The sequence below is a fragment of the Protopterus annectens genome, chromosome 11.part0 (assembly GCF_019279795.1).
Source record: "Protopterus annectens isolate FY-2018-M chromosome 11.part0, PAN1.0, whole genome shotgun sequence".
Lineage (NCBI taxonomy): Eukaryota > Metazoa > Chordata > Ceratodontiformes > Protopteridae > Protopterus > Protopterus annectens.
In genome coordinates, this window is record NC_056745.1 from 48,412,470 (window position 1) to 48,433,028 (window position 20,559).

Genomic DNA, 20,559 nt, shown 5'->3' on the forward strand with positions numbered 1-20,559 from the left:
GCCTTTATGTAATATGCGTTTGCCTGTGCTGCAAAGGATAAAAACAAATGGCTACAATCATTCCACTTCAAATCGCAGCATTCAAGATTACCAAAACCTAGCAGGCCTAACCTGATTAATAAAACAAGACAGTTTTAAACTGGTGGTTTCATATCAGCCTTACTCTCTGCCTAGCTCGTCAAACATATGCAAGTGTTATCCAATATGCTCAGGAACTGTGACATACAGAATTAAAACACCTAATGAAAAGCGAATCAAGATATAGCTGTCTTTCATAAACGCAGCAATAATTCTAAGGGATTTTTATTAGAACATTACCCCACCGCGATTTTCGCACAGGAATGGACAGGGTCTACATGATTGACATGGCTGTGTGACAAGCCATGCAGATTATACAGTGTCATGGTGAATATTTGTAACACAGGCTTCATGCTTTTTTATGTTATCTTTAATTACAGTTACCACAGCTTTTAGTATACAAGATGTAAAACAAGAGATTAAATGAAGTTATCATTATTTTCTACATCTGTAAGTGCATCGTAGAAACCGCTTCCTACCCTACAACACAGTAATGTGGGTTAAGACCAAGTACAAAGTGACAAAGCAAGTCAGACACCCAGGACATGTGGTGGTTTCGACGATGCACTTACAGATGTATGTACGCAGCACCTAGAAGTTCCCGTTTTTCACTCCGGACCCATAACCCATGGACCACCTCCACCTTTCTTTGGTATAATGTGCAGTAATTGCTTTTGCATGGGGGGCAAGTCCCCCTGCACCCCCTAGCTTTCTTTGAATATTTTTCTGGAGATAAAGCAACAAGCAATATTCTGAGGACAATAAATACATATACAATTTATTCTTCTTCTTTCGGCTTTTCCCAGTTAGAGGTCACGACAGCGGATCATCTGTCCACTCATGACTGGCAGTGGAGTTTTATGGTGTTGAGTTGCCAGCCTGGCACCCAACCTTCCACAGAAGACACACACACACCTATGGCCAATTTGGAGTGTCCAATCCACCTACTGCATGTCTTTGGGATGTGGGAGGAAACCAGAGCACCCGGAGAAAACCCACACGACCACAGGGAGGACATGCAGACTCCACACAGAAGGCATCCCAGCCGAGAATCGAACCGGAGAACCTCTTGCTGTGAGGTGGCAATGCTAACCGCTGCAACACTGTGGCCGCCCAATAAATACCTATACAATAAATGCAATAAAAGACATCCCAGAAAGGTCACCACCGGCACCTTTACAGAATAGGAATTTTAAGTCTGTGTAATAGTTTTTATACATGGAGCATACTATGTGTTCGCATCCCCTCTCCTTTAAAGAATTGTAATTCTCAGCATAATAGTGTAATACTTGTGTATAAATGCAGCATATTCTGTGATCAGTACAATATTTGTAAGTACACGTTCTGCCAAATTATTTAGTCTAAGGTGTAATTTATCGAAGCTTTTGATCACTGCAAGTTGGAAATCCTGGTACCAGCAAATTAGGGAGAAAAAGCTTTGTAGTGAAATAATTACAACGTTTAGCATACTCATCTTTCTGAGGATGGGTTTCCCAAGTTTACTCAAAGCAAGCACTTTTCAAAATAAACGTCATGAGCAAAGTGCTGGGCGGGCTTTGAGAGGTGCTTGCTACTGCGCATCTGGTGGGGTAATGTTCTAATACAAAACTATTCTAAGTTTGTTTGTGTCTTTCGACTTTTCCCGGTGAGGGGTTGCCACAGCGGAACTCCGGTGCGCTAATGATTGGCAATTGATTTTTACGTACCGGCTTGCCAGGCCTGACGCACTACGCCCATTCACAAATGTCTCCACGCAGAAGACGCTCTAGTTTAGAATCAACCGGTCAGCGTCTTACTATGAGGCGACAACGCTACCGCAGCACCACCACCGCGGGCACAAAACCATTCTAATTCTAAGTACTTAGTAAAATACGGGTCATGTTTTTTGCTGAATGAACCGTCTAAATATTTTAAGCAAAAATTCTGGAATTATTGCCTGATTTAAGAAGGGTTTCAAATATCTTCCTGTTTGTGAATCACTGCCCTTTTCCAAAAGACGTACTTTGTTTCCACTGCTCATCGCGACCTCAGTTGTAAAGTACATGTCTCAAGTGTATTTACTTATTTAAGTATTGCATTTTCTTCAGAGAAAACGTTCAGTATCAATACTAAAACGAATGCTGGCAGGCGGAAAGGACACTAGGGTCTATTCGGTGCGTGTATCAACAACCCCCTTTAGTGCACACCTGACCACCGCTATTGGACATCATTGGAGTGGAAACTCCTGCCCGTTAATAAATCAGTCGAGTGACGACTCGAGTCTGTGATTACCACAGAAAGCTGCCGTCCTGTCTGCAGATGTAAGACAATGTTTGCGATCGCAGAATTTGTGAGTTTAGGCTTGTCCACATGCACTTTATCTTGTTTACAACAAGTACTTACCAGGTTATTTCTATAACATATCAATGCGTATAGTTTTCCTTCTAAAATTTCAAAATAACTATCTCAGAAATCAGTGTTGTGTTACTGAAAGTTAAAAATCTACGTAAAAGTGCAGATCAAATCAGACAGATTGCCAAATTCAGAGTCTATGTCAAGCTACTACCCCGTACAATATACCCAGTTTTTCCTTTTCTCTCAATAATAAACAACTGCAAATACACTATAATAAACAACTCCAAATACTCTGAGCAACACTGTTTTACAGTTTCGTGACCGACGGTACAAAAGAAAATCATTCCTTAAAAACCTTCAAGACGGGTAACTTCTGCGAAACACAGAACTCGGTATTACTGGGAAAACACAGACCATATAACATAATACGAGTCACTCTTCCAGTTTGTTGTCACTCGTTCATTTTTTGCCTCTCCAAGTGACACTGGTTTTCCTCATAAAAAGATTATCTAGGCTCGTAGAAATGAAAGACTGGTAGTTCAAGGAGCACTTAGTTCAGGGAAAACGCGAGTGAAGGAAGCAATACGGTTATTAAAAGTTCTGACTCCGACAGAGCAATCCTAGTGAGCCAGGTTTTTGTTTTGAAGAAGTTCTACGTTTTACTTCACAGGTAGATAGTCGTCCAATGCGCCATTAGTCTTCATTACAAGTATCCTTTGTAATCAAATCCGTTATTATTCATCCTGCTAGAAAAATGGTTGTGCAAGTAGATTTTTTACAGAGTGAGTATATACTTTCCTCGAGCTCGCTGGGATATTCCTTCACACGTGATTGGTTAGGTGACCCATAAGAGGCGGTCCTACTTAATTCATGTCGGTGGTCTTTTCCTTGATGGCCAAAAGTTGTGAAACTATCTTCGCCCTTTTCTCTGACACTTATTTTATTTCTGGACCCGCAGCGGAGGCAGGGGGTAAAACAGGACTGGTGGCTGCAAAGGACTTACTTTTTCACTTCATACAGAATTCCTAAAAGGGTGACAGTGGGTTTCCTCTATATACCGCTATGTGTATGAGTCGACAGCATTTAGTCAAACTATGAAGCAATGAAGGAACACAAATTGACAGGGTTTCCGCAGATAGGAGAGCAACCAACGGATAACAGAACCGTGACGACTGACTCTTCTCTGAAATCTAGGTGTCGAGGAGGGAAGAGTAGACCGGTGCTCTAGACTGGGGGAACCATGCAATTTGAAGGCTGGGTTATTGTGCAGTTTTGTTTGTCCACCCTTACTGTAAGAACATTGGAAGTCATATTTCACCCCAAACAAGGTAAGGATCACCTTGTGGTGGCATTTACTTAATCCATTGTCAGGACTGAAAGGGGGCTGGGGAAGAAGAATTAAGAAAACAAATGAAGAGAAGTGTAAAATAAATATAATAATTATAACCAAGTACTGCAGTCAGTATTTTAAAATACACTTTAAGAGAAAAGTATTAGCCCCGCATCCTTGTATGCAAATTATATGTGCTTTGTTACAGGTGCCTGTATGCCGCTAGTACTTTATTGAAAAATGTAGCTGGACATTTCAAATGATAGGTGAAATGTTTTGATGTAGCGTGTTCTAAAATATATTACTTTAGTAAGTTATATTTTGTTTTATTTCCAGAAGCCTTCATTAAACAATTATCCTCGTATGAAATAGCAACACCTATTCGGTTAAACGAGTTTGGAGAAAATTTTCCTCACACACAGCACTTCAGACGACGAAAAAGGAGTTTAGACTCTGATGTTTGGGGTTCAAAAGTTTTGTATCGAATCAGTGCATACGGACAAAATTTCTTGTTCAACTTAACTGCTGATTCAGGTTTTATTGCGCAGTCATTTACAGTTACCCATATTGGGTCACCACAATACAACGATTCTGCGTTGGATGAAGATTTTCATATCTTAAGTCATTGCTTTTATAGGGGACATGTCAACGGGGAACATCAGCATACAGCTGTGTTCAGTCTATGTACGGGCCTTGTAAGTATCTTTATTTCGTTGTCTTTGAGTTACACTGTACAAGTGTTACAGTAGCACCACCGAGTGCTGAGTGAAAGATAAATATTATTTTAGAAATATGACTATGGCTGTTTTCTCCAAAGAGTCGCACTTCTTTAAATGTTGTTGATAGAAACCGCAGATACCCATTTGTGAGATGAGCCAATGAGTGGTTTGTCCAGTGTAAGAAGGTTGAAACTTAGCGGGCTGGGAAAGTGGACCTTCTCTGCTTGTATTCACTTGAAGTAACTGCCACTGCACGAGCATCTTTCATTCCACCAACAAGCGTGTCGGTATCACCCACCTGACAATATGGAAGTGGCAGTGCCTCACACAGTCTAGCAAGAACCACGTGAATGACATCCCAGCCAAAAGGGAATCTGGAATTAACATTTCTGTAGGGTAAAATAAAATGACCACAGAACGCAAGGTGTGACTGGGTTGTAACCTTCTCAAATGGCCAAAGTGGGACATTTTTGGTACAAACATCAGATTTTACAGGCGGACACATACCTACGGCCAGTACAAAGGATAGAACTTAACTTCTTTTACCTAAATAAAGCTTATTCTTGTAGCATGTTAGTTGCTTATTCTGTTTCATATAACATTTAGATATTTCAGATACAGAATAACTGTTTTATGCAACTATTACATAAAGTATAGGAAATCATTTTGTACTAAAATCTCAGAACATTTGCCATTTTTACAATTTTTTGTCAGGACACAACTGCCCAAAGAGGGACTGTCCTTCGCAAAGTGGGACAAGTGGTAACCCTTAAGGTGTCTGGCGGTAGTGGGGGTTAGTATCAATTGTGTCTCTTGGGACAGGACAGTCCCCAACTGAGCAATTGTGCCCTGGGGGGAAGAAAGCAAATATTTTAGGACAAAATGTATTTTCTCAGTTTTCTCCATTACTTTTGTAAAGTAATTATTTTACATCTAAACTACAGTAGCCATTGGCTCATAGAAGGTTACTAGGCTAATGGCCCTGGGGCCCTTACAAGCCTAGCCAAGAGTTTACCCCCCCCCCCAAAAAAAAACCTTAGCACTTGTTGCCCCTGTCAGTGAAGGACACAGATGGAACCCCTGGGACAAATTTGTGGTTTCCCATCCACTCATCATAGTTGAACTTGAAGAGGGTCAGTGAGGTACTCTGACATGTATGGGAAGTCTATTCCAGACACAGGGCAGCCTCTGGGAAACAAACCTGTCTATCCAGTAGGTGTTGATGTCGCATATTAGATTCAGGCTTTTCGAGCGGGTAATGCGCGAGGATATATAGCATCTCTAGAAGGGCAGGATCCGAGACTGCCTTGTAGGCGAGACACAGATCACCTCTGAGCAATCTGTACAATACCGAGTAGAGTGATAGTGATTTGAGCCTGTCTGCATAGGACAGGTGTTTGAGGCCATGGATTCAGTTTGTGAGGTATTTCTGTGACCTTTCCACTTCGTGCAGATGTTTGGAGAGGTACATACCAAATGGGGCATTATACTCAATTATTGGTCTAATGAGGGAGGGGTATAGAGAGATAATAACCTCCTTTGTTTCTGGATACAATTCCTTTATTTATGAGCTGAACCAAGTAAAAGGCTTTTCTGACCACTGCTGCTAAATGATGGACGAACGTGAGATTATCAACTTGAGTACCCAGGTCTCTCACCACAGGTTGTATGTTTAGGGGGTTGCTGTTGATGCGGTAATTAGGGGCCATGTTTCTGCCGAATGGTATGATGATACATTTTTTTGCATTTAGCTTGAGGCCATGATTTTGGCATCAGTCATTAGTTGCTGTGAGACTCTCTTGCAGTTTAACATAATTTGGGAAGTCAGTGACAGCACCCAACTTGTCCGCAAACTTGGTCAGCCACAGGCTTTTTGTCTTTGCCTGAACCTCTGAGAAGTAGATGGCAAACAGTATGAAACAGCAGCACTCAAATTCTACAAGAGTAAGATTTTATTTTGTCAGAAAGTGAAACCCAATGCTCATGATGTATCCTGTTAAACTTCAAATTTCCATAAAAATTACTCACTTTTACAATTAAGTAATGGATTGAAAAGAACCCTGGGTTATTGTTGCATGAATGCATCCACTAAAAGAGGATACTGTTCTGAGCTATGAGGGGAGTTAATGGTAATTTTGTTGGGATTACGTCAGTGTTTGTACGTTTTCTTTCATTGCTCTTTGATAAATGCATTACATGTAGTGAGGCTCAGTGGATGACAATGCTAACTGCACTGTTGTATTTTGTGGATATATATTGGTTGCAACTTGAAAATGAATAAAAAAAAAAAAAGATATGTAAAAAAAAAGTCTCACTTCAGACATTTGAAAAATTGGCACCCTAGTGTGAGGCATGTAGTTTGGCATAATCAGTGTACACATCTGAGCACATTTTTCTCCACAGTATCCCTCAGGATAATTTTTGCTGTTGAACCACTATTTGTTTGTGATGTAACTTGTTTAGAAGCAGGATTACAGAAATATTAATCTAAAACAGTATTATGATTGTGTGTTGGGGAGGGTTGGGAAAAATGACTACAAGTATGCAACCATGTATATCAAGTATGTAGTTATATGTAGAATCAACATTTGATGAGATGAATGTCGGAGGGGGGGGGAGTATCGAATGGAAATACTTTGACTGCATTTCCATAAGTTGTTGACAAGCAGAACTACCCAAAGGATGTATGGTGTACAGCAAGTTGAAAGGTTAGGAAGCGAAATATAAAGAAAGTTCATTTCAATAGTGACAGTAATTTCCTATGAGACCTTTGAGCATTAATTGAGTGTTTATTCCACATTACATTGTTAACTATCTGCAGTGTAGCGTATGGTTTCATTAATCAGAAGTAGAAGCATTGCAAGGATCTGAATGTCTAGATATTTTTTTTGCATCTCTGCACATATATATGTATTTGTCTTCAGTTTTTGTGCACGTCTATATAATTTTTCATATGCCCAGGTTTAACATAGTGGCAAGACGGTTTACCTTCACAAGGTTGAACTGCTCATCTGCGATGGCCAGATATGCGAAAGTATGATTGCAAAAGTTTGTAATAATGAACTATGAATTGCCAAACTCACAAATGAGCAAATGCCAGTGTGCATTCGCTCATGTGAATTCGGCATTCCAAATGGAGATTGGACTACAGTGGGGATTGGAGCATGTACCCCTTCCTTCACTGTAGGGTGATTTCGGAGTTAGTATATTAAATTAGCAAGGGATGTAGTGGGCACAAGGGGGCTTGCCGCCCTGCATAACAGTGTTTGGAGACATCCGGAAATGATGGGTGTTTTTAAGAAATTCGACATTCCCTGAATGTCAACTGTCTTTGTTTTGCACTTTTCGTGTTTTCAGGATTCGAAAGTGTACTTTCTGACCTTAAGTGTCGGGTATCGAAAAGTCGCACACATGTGTTACGACATTTAAAAGGTAAACCTGGCAAGACATCTGTGTACATGTCTGAAGTTAGGTAACATTTCAGACTAAATGATAAAGTACCACCAATCCAAGAAGTAAACTAATTTAACAAAACACTTAATGTCTCTGCTTACACAGCCTTTCAAGAGTAAAAACACTAGAAAATGCTGTTTGCTTATATACATCATATTGCACAAAACAATTAACCAATTAAGCATACAGTTCAAATCACATACTTCCAATTACATTCTTTGTTGAGTCCCTGAGTACCATACTTTAAAATCAGCAGGGTTTCTTTTTTTTTAAGAGTTTGTTTTTTAAAGGCAAACATTCACCTATGCCAACTTGCAATTTTTCCAAGACACAACCCCTAAAAGAATCGGGGTTAGAGTTGTGTGCTATCAAAAATGGCATCAAGTTTACAGCTGGGCATGAATACAGTTGTAACACGGAGGGGTTAGTGTATGTGCTGAGATGTGGATGTAAGAAGTTTTACATGGGGGAAACTTGTAGGAGTTTTAGGGTCTGAATGCAGGAACATATTAGGCAGATAAAAAATAAAAAAATAGGGAGTCCCCTTGGGAGTCATTTTTTGATAGCACACAACTCTAACCCTGATGTAGGCCAGCTGCCAGAAGTTAAAGCCAGTTATACTTTTTTTCTGGAGTGGCTGCAGTAGCGATGAATGTGGCGAAGCAGGAGCTTATCACTGTTTCTGGCCATACTATGCAAATATCAGTGGCAGCTTCTAGGCTTAATTTCCTCTTGCACCCAGCTGGTGACCCCAGCACTGAGGGGTTAAACACCTGTATGATGCTGAATAGCTCTGCTGTTGGGTAGAAGGGGGCTTAGGAGAGCCTGGCTTGCATAAAAGGCAACCCGACCCACGTATTCTCATTAGATTTTGCAAAAAAAAAAAAGTCTGGAATATGCATATGATGTAGGACTTGCCACTAGAGAGAGAGAGAGATTAGTAGTTGTACTGTACAGTGTGGTTATGCTTAGCTATGCATACAGCTTTTATTTGTTAGTATGCAGTAGTCTGGATGTTTTTTACAGTGTTGTATAGTGTACAGTATAAAGTAACGTGTAACAACAAATGGCTAGTAGTTCTATTCTGATAATGTGCTGTTTTGTGGACACAAGTGAACTGTAGTAATACATTCACATAGCACTTCTAATCAGCTCTATTAATCTTTATCACATACAATAGTTATAGGCTATGTCATGCTGGTTAATCATAGTTGTATGTGAAGGGATTTGGGGAAAAATAGCATTGATAGTTATGGGTAACTTATTACCTGATTATACATGAGTACTTGAAGAAAAGTTTAAATCATTACACATCAGTAAATGTGCTACACAATGTACTGAGAGCAATGGTGGCTAGTAGACAGTAAAGTAACCACATGGGCATTTTGTTCTAGGGAGGTGTCATACTATTTTTTTAAGTTATGCACAGCTAATGGTGGTGTTGGTTTGATAGAACTTGATATTTAAAGCACATTGTGTTAAAGTTATTGTAATATTGATAATTTAGTTCTTTTAGTGTCTCGATTCATCTAGAAGTGTTGAAGTACTGAAATGCTTTTATTCTCCATTACTTGAATCTCTTTGTTTGTATTAAGGTGTTTGGCAGACAGTACAAAGTAAAGGTTGCAGTTTATATATTGACTTTGATCTATTACATGTGGATACGGAGGCACAGCAGAGATGTGTTTGTCTACATTTTGCATCTTATCCATTATTCTGTGTAGCATACATGAACTGTGTAAGATGTGTTGGCCGAAATGTATTCTGTTCTTGCAGAGTGTATTCTGATGCCAGAATATTGTAGTTTAGTATTGTTGCTTGTCCCTCCTAGTATAAATGATGAACAGGCGGGGTAGTTCATTTACATGCTTTATTACATAAAAACACATCAGGATGGATAGCAGCATCATAATATATAAACAAACTGATTAACAGACAGACCTTGCAGACATACATGCTTATACCACAACAGTTTACTACAAATTGGCAGTCAGGCTCGCACGTGCTCAGTATTTATACACTTGTGCAAGCCCTTAGCTTCTTAAAGACACACACACACACACACACACACACACACACACACACACACACACACTGATCTACATCCTTCCTCTTAAAAAGATTACCCTTAAATGAAAATGACATTGGATTTAGACATTCATTAATATAGACTTTAGAGTCAATCACAATGCTCATTTCCAAGTTGCCATGTATCTATAACATGGTCTGGAGATGTGACCGGATCTGGTAACATAATAGTCAGGACTGGGTTTAGCAACAGGGACAGCCTTCGGTGAACAACTCATATCAGGAACTTCGGGATTCATCACAGGAATAGGGATATGAACAGGAAGGCTGGACAGCTTCCTCTTGAGATAGAGTCTTTCTCACAGGCTATGTGCTATGTTATAGGCTCGGACACCAGCATCAAATGTTTCCAATTCCACCTAAACTCTACTCCTTGTGATTCCACAGTGTATGACCTCGGCTATGAGCAAATATTCTTCATTACTCCAATCCGATCATAACCTTTGGATGCTTGCATCCTTACCACTTCTCCTTCTCGTAATGGATTGAGTGGTTTGCTGGTCTTATCACAATAGGACTTCTGGGCTAAACGCTTCTTCAACCGATTGGCTTTCACTGACCTGTTGTTCTTGACACATGGAACCAACAATTGACTGCTAATTGGTAACGTGATTCTGGTTTGTCTCAGCAGAAGTCTCTGAGCAAGTGAACCAAGATGTTTATCACGAAGAATATTTCTGAGCTTTAAAAGATTCAGAAAAATACCACTGTTGTCTTGTTTCGACATCTCTAGTAATTGTTCTGCACTTTGAACTGCACATTCTGTCAAAATGTTTGATTGAAGATGCTCTGGGCTATTCTTGACATGAGTAAAGTCCCACTCTTTGGCAAATCTTTTGGTAAACTGTGTGCCATTGTCAGAAGTAACTTTGTGCAGACTTGACCACGGTAGTCCGGGAATCAGGTTTAGCTGAGGTGGTTCTTTCTGTTGATGCGACTTAGTACTGTTGCACACAGAACAAGATAATAGCACTTTATCAATATTTTGTGACATAGAAGGCCAAAATACTAGTCCTCTTGGCCTTCTTTTGGTAGAGTCTGCTCCTGGGTGGGCACAATACAAAATGTAATGTACTCTTGTTACAAAGACTATGGGACAATCACTTTAGGACCTTTCATGATGATATCATTGTCAGACAAAATCTCATCTCTGTATGGAAAATAAGGTTCCACCTCTTGAGGTAGGCTAGATTGCTTCGATGGCTATCGTTGTTTGATAAAATAGTTGTGCTTCTGTAAAACTGGATCTGCGACTATATGACTTCTAAGCTCTTCAAGATGTGTGGAAAAAATTTACTCACTTCCATGACTTCAAAATCAAGTTGCTCATTCTCATGCTGTTCAGTGGTTGTTCTGGGCGATCTGGATAATGTATCAGCAAGATAAAGACGTTTGCCTTTCTTGTAGACAAGATTGAAGTTATACTTTTGCAATTTCAACATCATGCGTTGCAGTCTGGCTGGAGCTGTATGCATAGGCTTTCTCAAAACAGCGACTAGTGGTTGGTGGTCTGTTTTGATCTGGATATGTCTACCATAAACATAATCATGGAACTTCGAATATGGAAAAACAATTGCCACGAGTTCCTTCTTTATCTGAGTATACTGTCTTTCAGTTTGGGTTAAAGTTCTGGATGCATAGGCAACAGGTTGATCCTCTTGTAGAATGACTGCATCTAAACCAAATTTCAAAGCATCACATGACAGAGTAACTGGTTTGTGGACGTCCTAGTATCTGAGAGTTGGTGGACTGGCAGTTCTCTGTTTCATGACATCAAATGCTGCTTCACATTACCTGTGACCACTCCCACTCGCCCTCCCCCTCCTCCAATATTGTCCCAGCAAAGTTTTTTTAAACCCCTGGAGCCATCTTGGCTTACTCACAGCAGCTGCCCATTCCCTTCAGCAGGTCTGTATTAGAAGACCGACTGTTTAGGTGATCGAACACCTAAACATCGATCTTCTAATATCGAACCGCACAATGTCAAACGTCCCAGGGAAACGCGTCCCTCGGCCACAACACAAAAAACATTACTTTACATCTAAATTAAGTGGGGGGCTTCGCCCCACTCCCCCACCCCCGACGTGGGCCCCCCCAACTAAATATACCAACTCTGAGATTGCTCAACAGTAGGGAAATAGCAAAGTCTGGCAAACGGCCAAGGGAAATCTTTCCTTGCGTTAAATCGGCCTTTCGCCATTTTTTGCTTTCGATATTAGAAGATCGATGTTTAAGTGTTCGATCACCTAAACATTCGGTCTTCTAATGTAGACCCCCCTTCAGCTCGTGGTGTATCTTATTGTAAGTGTTTCGAGCTTTACTTTTTATATTGCAGCTAAGGTCTCTACAAACTCAGTTGTTATATTGCTTTGTTACTGTCAGCATTGCTATTGTTGCAGAACTGGTCTCCTATTTATACAAGTTGTGGACAAAGTGTTACAATGTATCATTTTCCAATCTGACTTGGTGCTTAGTGTGCTTTGTGCTGCTAGCACTTACAGATGCTATAGTATCAAACTGGGTTGCTACTGCTCATCACTTTTGTTTAGTACGTACTTTTAGTTAAAATAGACGCTAAGCAGTCTGACTGAGTGTTCTGTGATTCAATTTGAAGGAAGTTAAGTACAGAACACCATATTACCGCTAAAAGTCCTGTTTTACTGCCGAGTCAGAGCGATCCTTAGTTGTTTTTAACTGCTGTACCATGAGAAATATTATAGCAATGTAGATAGGTAAATGTCTGTGTTGCGATAGTTAAGTATTGTTATGTACAATTGCTGTGATAGTTTACTACTGCTATGTCTGTGATAGAATTGTCTCTTTAAATTCATGGGCTACCTAAATTATCTGGTACATAACACTAAATGAGGTGGGTTTTTTTTATGTCAAGGGCTTCATGTGCAAATGCATAACAGTTGCCTGAGCCTTTTTTACTAAACACTTTGTACCTGTGTAAATAGTACAACGTGAGCCTTTTGTACTAAACACTTTGTACTGGTGTAAATAGTATAACATGCTGCTACTCTTAAACCCAATACCCTTCTTGCATGGGTGATAATTTATTATTTAAGTTACTTTTTACAGCACTCCTCTCTCATTCCCTTTTCAGAGACCTTAATGTAATAATTCTTTTTGTCTCCATCTTTTCATTTAGTGACCACTGTCCCTGTAGACGGGTTCTTTCTCAGTCCCCCACTTGCTGAATCCTTGGCCATTGACCGCATCTGCAGTGAAGAAACCAGCCACAAGGACTCAAGGGCTTTAAAAAGAAAATAAGTTACTGTAGGTGTTTAGCTACGTTTTCCTCTTAGCCTGCTATTGTAGAACGTACCTGGTCTAAAGCAGAAATAACTGCCTCTACCCATGGATAGGGACAGCAGCAGCTCCCCACCCCTATCAGCTGTAAATACATTCCCCAGTTAAAATTTTTCTTTTTAGTTATCAATAAACCAAGATAAAGCTCTAGGCAAAAAAGGTAACCCAGTAGATACACTGGAATTGCCCACTTGTAAAATAGAGGCAAAAAGGTACTTAAACTGCCACTTTTGTCTGCTTCAAACTAGGTATCTACCCAGAAAGGACACAGCTGAAATCAAGTCTATAGATTGTTTTCCCCACTAGATTCTAATAACTCCTAACAATTTGGCTATTTAGACACTTGCCCTGCAATCAGTACCTCTACATTTATTCTTAGCCTTAACCCCACCCCTAATTACCACCAATTAGGCTACACCACTAGTCACCCCCCTCCCCTGCAGCCAACACAATCATGCTACTACCTAATATAATAACAAACCTAACCTGCGTAGTTCTAGCTCACATTACATCCTACCAAGGCTCCACAGTCACATGCCCCAACAACTTCCACTGTACTCTCTCAACACCCTCCCTCAAACATTTACACTATAACTGCACAACCTCTGCCAACAAAAAATCCTCCCAATATACACACTCCATTACCAAACACCTAACATACTCAAAAATAAAATATTCCTAAGATACCATAAGCAATTTACTATGTATATAAAACATATCCTAAACACCCTCTATAAACTAGCCCTCGCTGGAGACATCCATCCAAACCCTGGTCCTCCCAAATCCAACCCAACCACAAACCCTAGTCCAAGCAACCCCTCACAACTCAACTCCTAGCCAACAAAAAAATAACAGACCTACTTATACTGTCCCTAAACATCAGAAGCATATGCAGTAAAATCCAAGAACTACATGCCAGCATAAGCATATATTCCCCAGATATTCTCTTCCTAACTGAAACCTGGCTCAAACCTCACATCAAAAGTGAGGAAATACTTCCACCTGAATACAACATCCTTTGCATAGACAGATTGTCCAAAAAAGGAGGTGGTGTAACATTGATATTTAAGCACCACCTCAATATTCAACTCCTGAACACATCTGCCCCTCACCACAACAATGAAGAAATCCTTTATGCCAATCTCAAACTAAACCCAAACAAAACAATCAATATCATAGGATGCTGTTTCCCACCAATGCAAAATATTACATCCATAGAAAATCTCTTGAGCTGGGCTACTCTATCTCTACCCCAGGAAACAATCATTCTCAGTGACTTTAACATCAACTGGCTATCCTGTAATAACAATCTCCCAACCATTCACCTCAATGTCCATGGGTTCACTCAACTCATCCAATCCCCTACCCGAATCAACAAAAACCCTAACAATCGTACCTTACTTGACTGGATCCTAGTCAACAAAGCCCCTCACTCTTACCTAGCAGGCTGCTTACCTGACAGTCTTAGTGACCACTCCCCCACATTCCTAATTCGGCACCACACAAAACAGTCTGAAGCCCATTATCCACAGGCAAATACGGAACAAGTCCAACTTAACCCCCAACTCCTTCATCTCCTCCCTGCAAAAAATTAACTGGTCACCACTAAAATACCTCAACCTAGATGAGGCTCTCCACTTCTTCAACAGTGCCTTCCTCTCCATCCTAAACACCCATGCTCCTGTAAGAAATGACAAAGTCAGATCCAGGCATGCCCCATGGTTACAAAAGACCACCAGAACCCTAATGAAATCCAGAAATAAGGCCTAGGAGCACTGGCGACTAACAACAAATAACTCTGATAGGCAATCATTCCTTGAACTGCGCAATAAAGCCAAAAAGCAAATAAAATATGACAAATCCCTCTACTATAAATCCACCCTAAACTCTATTAACTACAACCCTAAGCAATTCTGGTCCACTATTAACACTATCCTCCACCCAGCGAAGGGTGATGCCCCCCAGCAATCCATTCCCCCCTTCTCCAGCATTATTGCTAAATCCTTCAACAAACACGTCACCGAAACTATAACATCTCTAAACAAACAACACTTCCCTACAACAGCCCCCCAGCTCCTAACCCTAAAACCCCCCAACTCCTCTTTTCTTCTTCACCTTAGTACCAACCTCCAACATAAGACTATTGTCAAAACTTAAACCCACCAAACTTACAGCTGACAACCTCCCCTCTGAATGCTTGAAAATTGCAGCTGATACACTAGCCTACCCAATTTAAATTCTAATCAACCATTTCATAACAGAAGGCTATGTTCCCTCGATATGGAAAATATCCCACATCATTCGCCTCCACAAAGGCACCCCCTCCACCGACCCCTCCAACTACTGCCCCATTGCTATCCTCTCCCCTCTCTCCAAGATACTTGAAAAATGTGTCAGCACCTAGGTCTCCAACTACCTCCTAGCTAATAATCTCCTCTCCAAAACCCAGTATGGCTTCAGGCCATATCACAGCACTACATCCGCTCTGCTCTGCTCTCCTTCACCAACACTATATTTCATCACAAAAACAATGGCCTCTTCTCTACTGCCGTATTTCTAGATCTCTCAAAGGCTTTTGATATGGTATCTCATGAGCTACTACTCTCTACTCTCTCCAACCTCTCCTTCTCACAATCAGCCTGCAACTGGTTCCACAGCTATCTACACGGACGCCAGCAATCAGTAATCTGGGATGATAACCTATCACCTTGCCCCCCAGTTACTCTCGGAATTTCCCAAGGGTATATCCTTGGCCCTCTGCTATTCTCACTTTTCACTAACAATCTACATACTGCCACCACACAAGCATCTCTTATACAGTACGCAGATGACTCTACTCTCATCTGCTCTGCCCCCACTCTACCAGAACTACAACATATCACACAGGAATCATTCTCTTCTGTAGACAGCTGGCTATCCAATGCTCAGCTTCTACTCAACCCAAAATAGACAAAACTTCTCCTGTTCCAACCTTCCAAAGCCACCCACACCCCCCACTTCAACATTCTCGCCAAAGACAATACCACCATCTCTCCATCAGAGCACACAAAATTACTCGGTGTGCAAATAGACAAACTTAGATTTGACACCCACATATCTCCCACAATAAAAAAAAGTTCACAAGAAACTTGGTGCATTATATCGAAGCCGCCAATTCCTAACCAAGGCGGCTAGAATCTCCATAGCCAATTCCCAGCTAATTTCCACCCTACTCTATGCATCCCCCATACTTACCAACCTTAGATAGACAGACCTACACATGCTGGATGCTTGTTATAACAAAACTGCTAAATTTGCTACTGAAACCTCCTACCGCAGCCATCATTGCATCTCCCTTAAATAACTAAACTGGCTAGAACTCCCACAACTCCTTCACTTTAATCAACTCACCCTCGCTCATAAACTTATTAACTACCCCCTTAACATCCCTTCCCATCAAACCCTTCTCCAACCCTATCACTCCACTAGGCCCCTAAGTTCAAGCAACAAAAATCAACTCACTGTTATCAAACCCAAAAACGCAGCAGGAGAAGCCATATTTGCATGTACCATATCTAAACTTTGGAACAATCTTCCACCCTCTATAACTACTCTACCTTCCAGCAGCCTTTTCAAGACTGCGCTCAAATTCCACTTAAATTTGCACTGGCTTGTCCTTGTTCTAATCCAGACTAACACCCCCCCCCTTACACCCCCCCACCTAGACTCTTAACCCAACTATACCACCGCCACTACTAACCACATTCAAAATTAGCTAGTTGTCTTTACATACTTTAAAATCTTGTCTGACAACTTTGTTGCTAATATTATAAACGACAAGAAACTATCTTAACTTGCAACATTTACTGTATATACTGTTGATAATCAATATCTTGTTATTGTATTAAAGCCAACAACCTGTAATGTCGTTTACTGTTGCTGCAACTTGTATCTCTATTTATCATGTACATGATGTGGAGCTTTTCTCCCCGGGCATCCGCTGAAAAAGGACCTGCGTCCAGTCGGAATTTCCCAGTAAACAAATGTAAGTAAATAAATAAATAAATGAATTCTCTCTGGTGTGTTCTAACCATGACCAGGATACATCTTTACATGTTATGCTCCACTGAGACTGTGTGAACTCTGGAACTTGCTAGAAAGCTCTGAGGTTTACCAGTAACTGCTGCAGGGGCTACAGTTGCTGTCATGTGCTTGGGCCTGTTTCTTTTAAGCACATGCTGCATACTATCAACATGGGCTTTGGAAGGTACTGGAAGCATGCATTTCTCAAACATAGTTGTGTGTTTTTCTATGAGCTCATATATCTGACAAATCTCAACGGCCTTATTCAAAGTTAAATCACTGTCACAAAGCATCATCTTTAATACCATATACAAGTCTGTCTTTTATCACTCATCTCTAAAATCACCAAATATGCACATTTTATCTTTGTTTCTTAAGTCAGTTATATACGCTGCAAAAGTTTCACAAGGTTTTTGATCCCTTGTGTAAAATAAGTGCCTTTCCATTGTAATGTTCGTGTGGGAGTTGCACATTTCTCTAAATTTACATTTTAAGCACTCCGGGTCTTCCCTTGACTCAGTCGGTACAACAGTATGATGGTTCCCCCCTGTCCTGCAAAGACAGCAGGTGCATACACAAATGAATGCTCCCTTTCACTGGCTTCTGAACCAGCTAAATTAAGCAGAATAAATGCCTTTGTATGGTTATCTTTATCAGAAAATGCAGCCTGTATGAAAATATTGTACTCTTGCTCAAACACTCTCCAGTTCTCTGCAGTATTAGTATCAAATACAAGTGCACTTGATTTTCAAAATCTGTCTGCCAGTATGCACAAACACACTGAAAATATGGGCCTTGTAATTGTGTATGAACAAGCTGCTATGTGCTGAGAGAGCTTGTAATAACATTCAAATACACAACAAACTCTTTGAAATGCTGTATTTAGCGAAATAACTGTACTGTAATACTGCACAAACATGAGAACACTTCATACACTTCTGATAACTTGGATAGCTTTAATTAATATGGAAAATATGTACTGAGTGAAAAATGCGGTCATTTTCTTTATTTTATTCATTTTATGCAATTCAGACTTTATTTCAAACATTTTCCATAGCAGTTTGAATATTTCTAGCAATATCTCACAGTATCGGACATTTTGGTTTACTTAAATATCGTTTAGAGCGTTCTGTATGCTTTGTTTCATATTTTGCAAATAAGAAATAATTTGAGCAAGTTTTAACATCTGAAATTCATGTCTGACCTGTTGTGCGAGTTATACATGCAGTAGGGATGATTCACTCCTATATATTCCACCAATTTCAACTGAATGCCTCTCTGTCTTGAATCTAGAGAAACTGGATCACATTCTGGCACCATGTTGCTCGTTCCTCGTACTACAGATGACGAACAGGCAGGGTAGTTCGTTTAGGTGCTTTATTACATAAAAACACATCAGGATGGATAGCAGCATCATAAAATATAAAGAAACTGATTAACAGACATACATGCTTACATCTCAATAGCTTACTGCAAAGTTGCAGATAGGCTCACGCATGCTCAGTATTTATACACTTGTGCAAGCCCATAGGTAGCTTCTTAAAGACATAACACACATATTGATTTACAAGTATATTATGCATTGCCACCGCAGTTGAAATTGATATTGCATATGAGAAGCTTAGCTGGCTTAATCAGCACCCTTTGCCAGTGCCACAAACTAGCACTCTACCCTTTTAGTTCTTCAAGTAGAAAAAAAAGCATTTCACTGTAATTAGCGATTGTCTTATTGCAGTTAGTCACCCCCAGCTCTTCCATTGAAGAACAAAAAAAAAAACACTTTACTGTATAAAGCCAATTGTTGTTATAATCACATGCTCCTCCAGCTCTGAAGAGAAAAAAATAAATAAAATAAAAAAAACTTCACTGTAATATGCCTATCACTACATTGTAGCAATCGGCTTATAGCACTCAGATCCACAACCCATCCTCAGCTCTTCCACTAAATAGCAAACAAAAAAAAGTCCTTCCTTCTACTGGCATACCTGCCAGATGACCATATGCCTGACACACAACTCTCCTTGCTCCAGCCATTCAGGCCCCATTTCTTTTTTAAACTGTAGTAAACTGCTTTCTAGAAATGTAGCAAACAGTAGCTGCAATTCATACCCTGCCCTCACAGAACACTACTGCCTTCATGGTTTAGTTCAAACTGCTTGCTAAAAATATAGCGAACAGTTGCTACAGCTTGTACTTTACCAGCACGGACTGTTACAGCATGCAAGTTTTAGCTTTAAAAAAGAAAAAAAAGAGAGAGAGATTTTTCTTTTTAACCTGTAGCAAACTGCTTGCAACAGTGCAGCAAGCGGTTGCTACAGTTTCAGTCGCACTTGGAGCACTGCAGTGCTCAAGTTTGACCAGAAGTGCAATACTGGCATTAAAGAGAAGTCCAGAACTTCTGATCTGCTCCCAACACTTGTTGCCCTTCTCACCCTGCCCTAGCTATGCTACTGTTGTATATAGTCAAAGTATAACTATCAGTTGACTTGTATTCCTATTTTGTATTAGAGTATTCTGGAATATGTTTGGAATGCTGAGAGCTGCTGCAGTAGTACAACAAAGCTCATGTAATGGCAATAAAACAGCCAGGCAGGGAATAGCTGAAACTATATATATCTTACTCAAATTGCATGTAATGTTTTAACTATGAGAAAAGTTACATGCACATACATCAGTGCATCCCAGTTGAAAAAAAAAGCATGAAACACATAATTATAGCCTTTCTATAAATAAATACATCCATAATAGTAATGTAGGTATTTTCAGTGTGCATTACACATGTGGTGACTATTCTGCATAAATGGTGTTTCCCTAACCTAGGAATACATAGTGTTAATGGAGTTAATTCATTTGATTAGAACATTAATAGCATAGTTATGTGGCAAAGACTGCTGGCTGATATGCAGAATAATGGGGGTGACTCAAACTGTTAGGTTGTCTCCTGTTTGTACCTACGTGAATTTTGGCCACCTGTTATCCACTTTATTACAGCATTGCTTCCCATAAACCACAATATCCAGGAAAGCTAGAGGAGCATTAATACTGGTTTGCCCCCAGCATCTGTAAACCAGTGATTACTACAGATACCAGACAGCTTTATTCCAAATGTAGTAGTTACATGCCATTTAGGTGTTTAGCAGAACAAACCTGTGGATGTGCCACACACAGTATGTCCCTTTC

The 20,559-nt window shown here is 40.2% G+C and overlaps 1 protein-coding gene across 1 annotated transcript in view; it reads left to right on the top strand.

Moving 5' to 3' along the window:
• The first annotated feature begins 2,210 nt into the window (after positions 1-2,210).
• ADAMTS20 (ADAM metallopeptidase with thrombospondin type 1 motif 20) overlaps positions 2,211-20,559 on the top strand; it is a 3,636,702-nt gene continuing 3,618,353 nt past the window's right edge. Inside the window, exons 1-2 of the mRNA XM_044087413.1 lie at positions 2,211-3,740; positions 4,079-4,437. Of these exons, the coding sequence (XP_043943348.1) occupies positions 3,653-3,740; positions 4,079-4,437 (447 nt within the window). The 5' untranslated portion in view covers positions 2,211-3,652. The remainder of the gene's footprint in view (positions 3,741-4,078; positions 4,438-20,559) is intronic.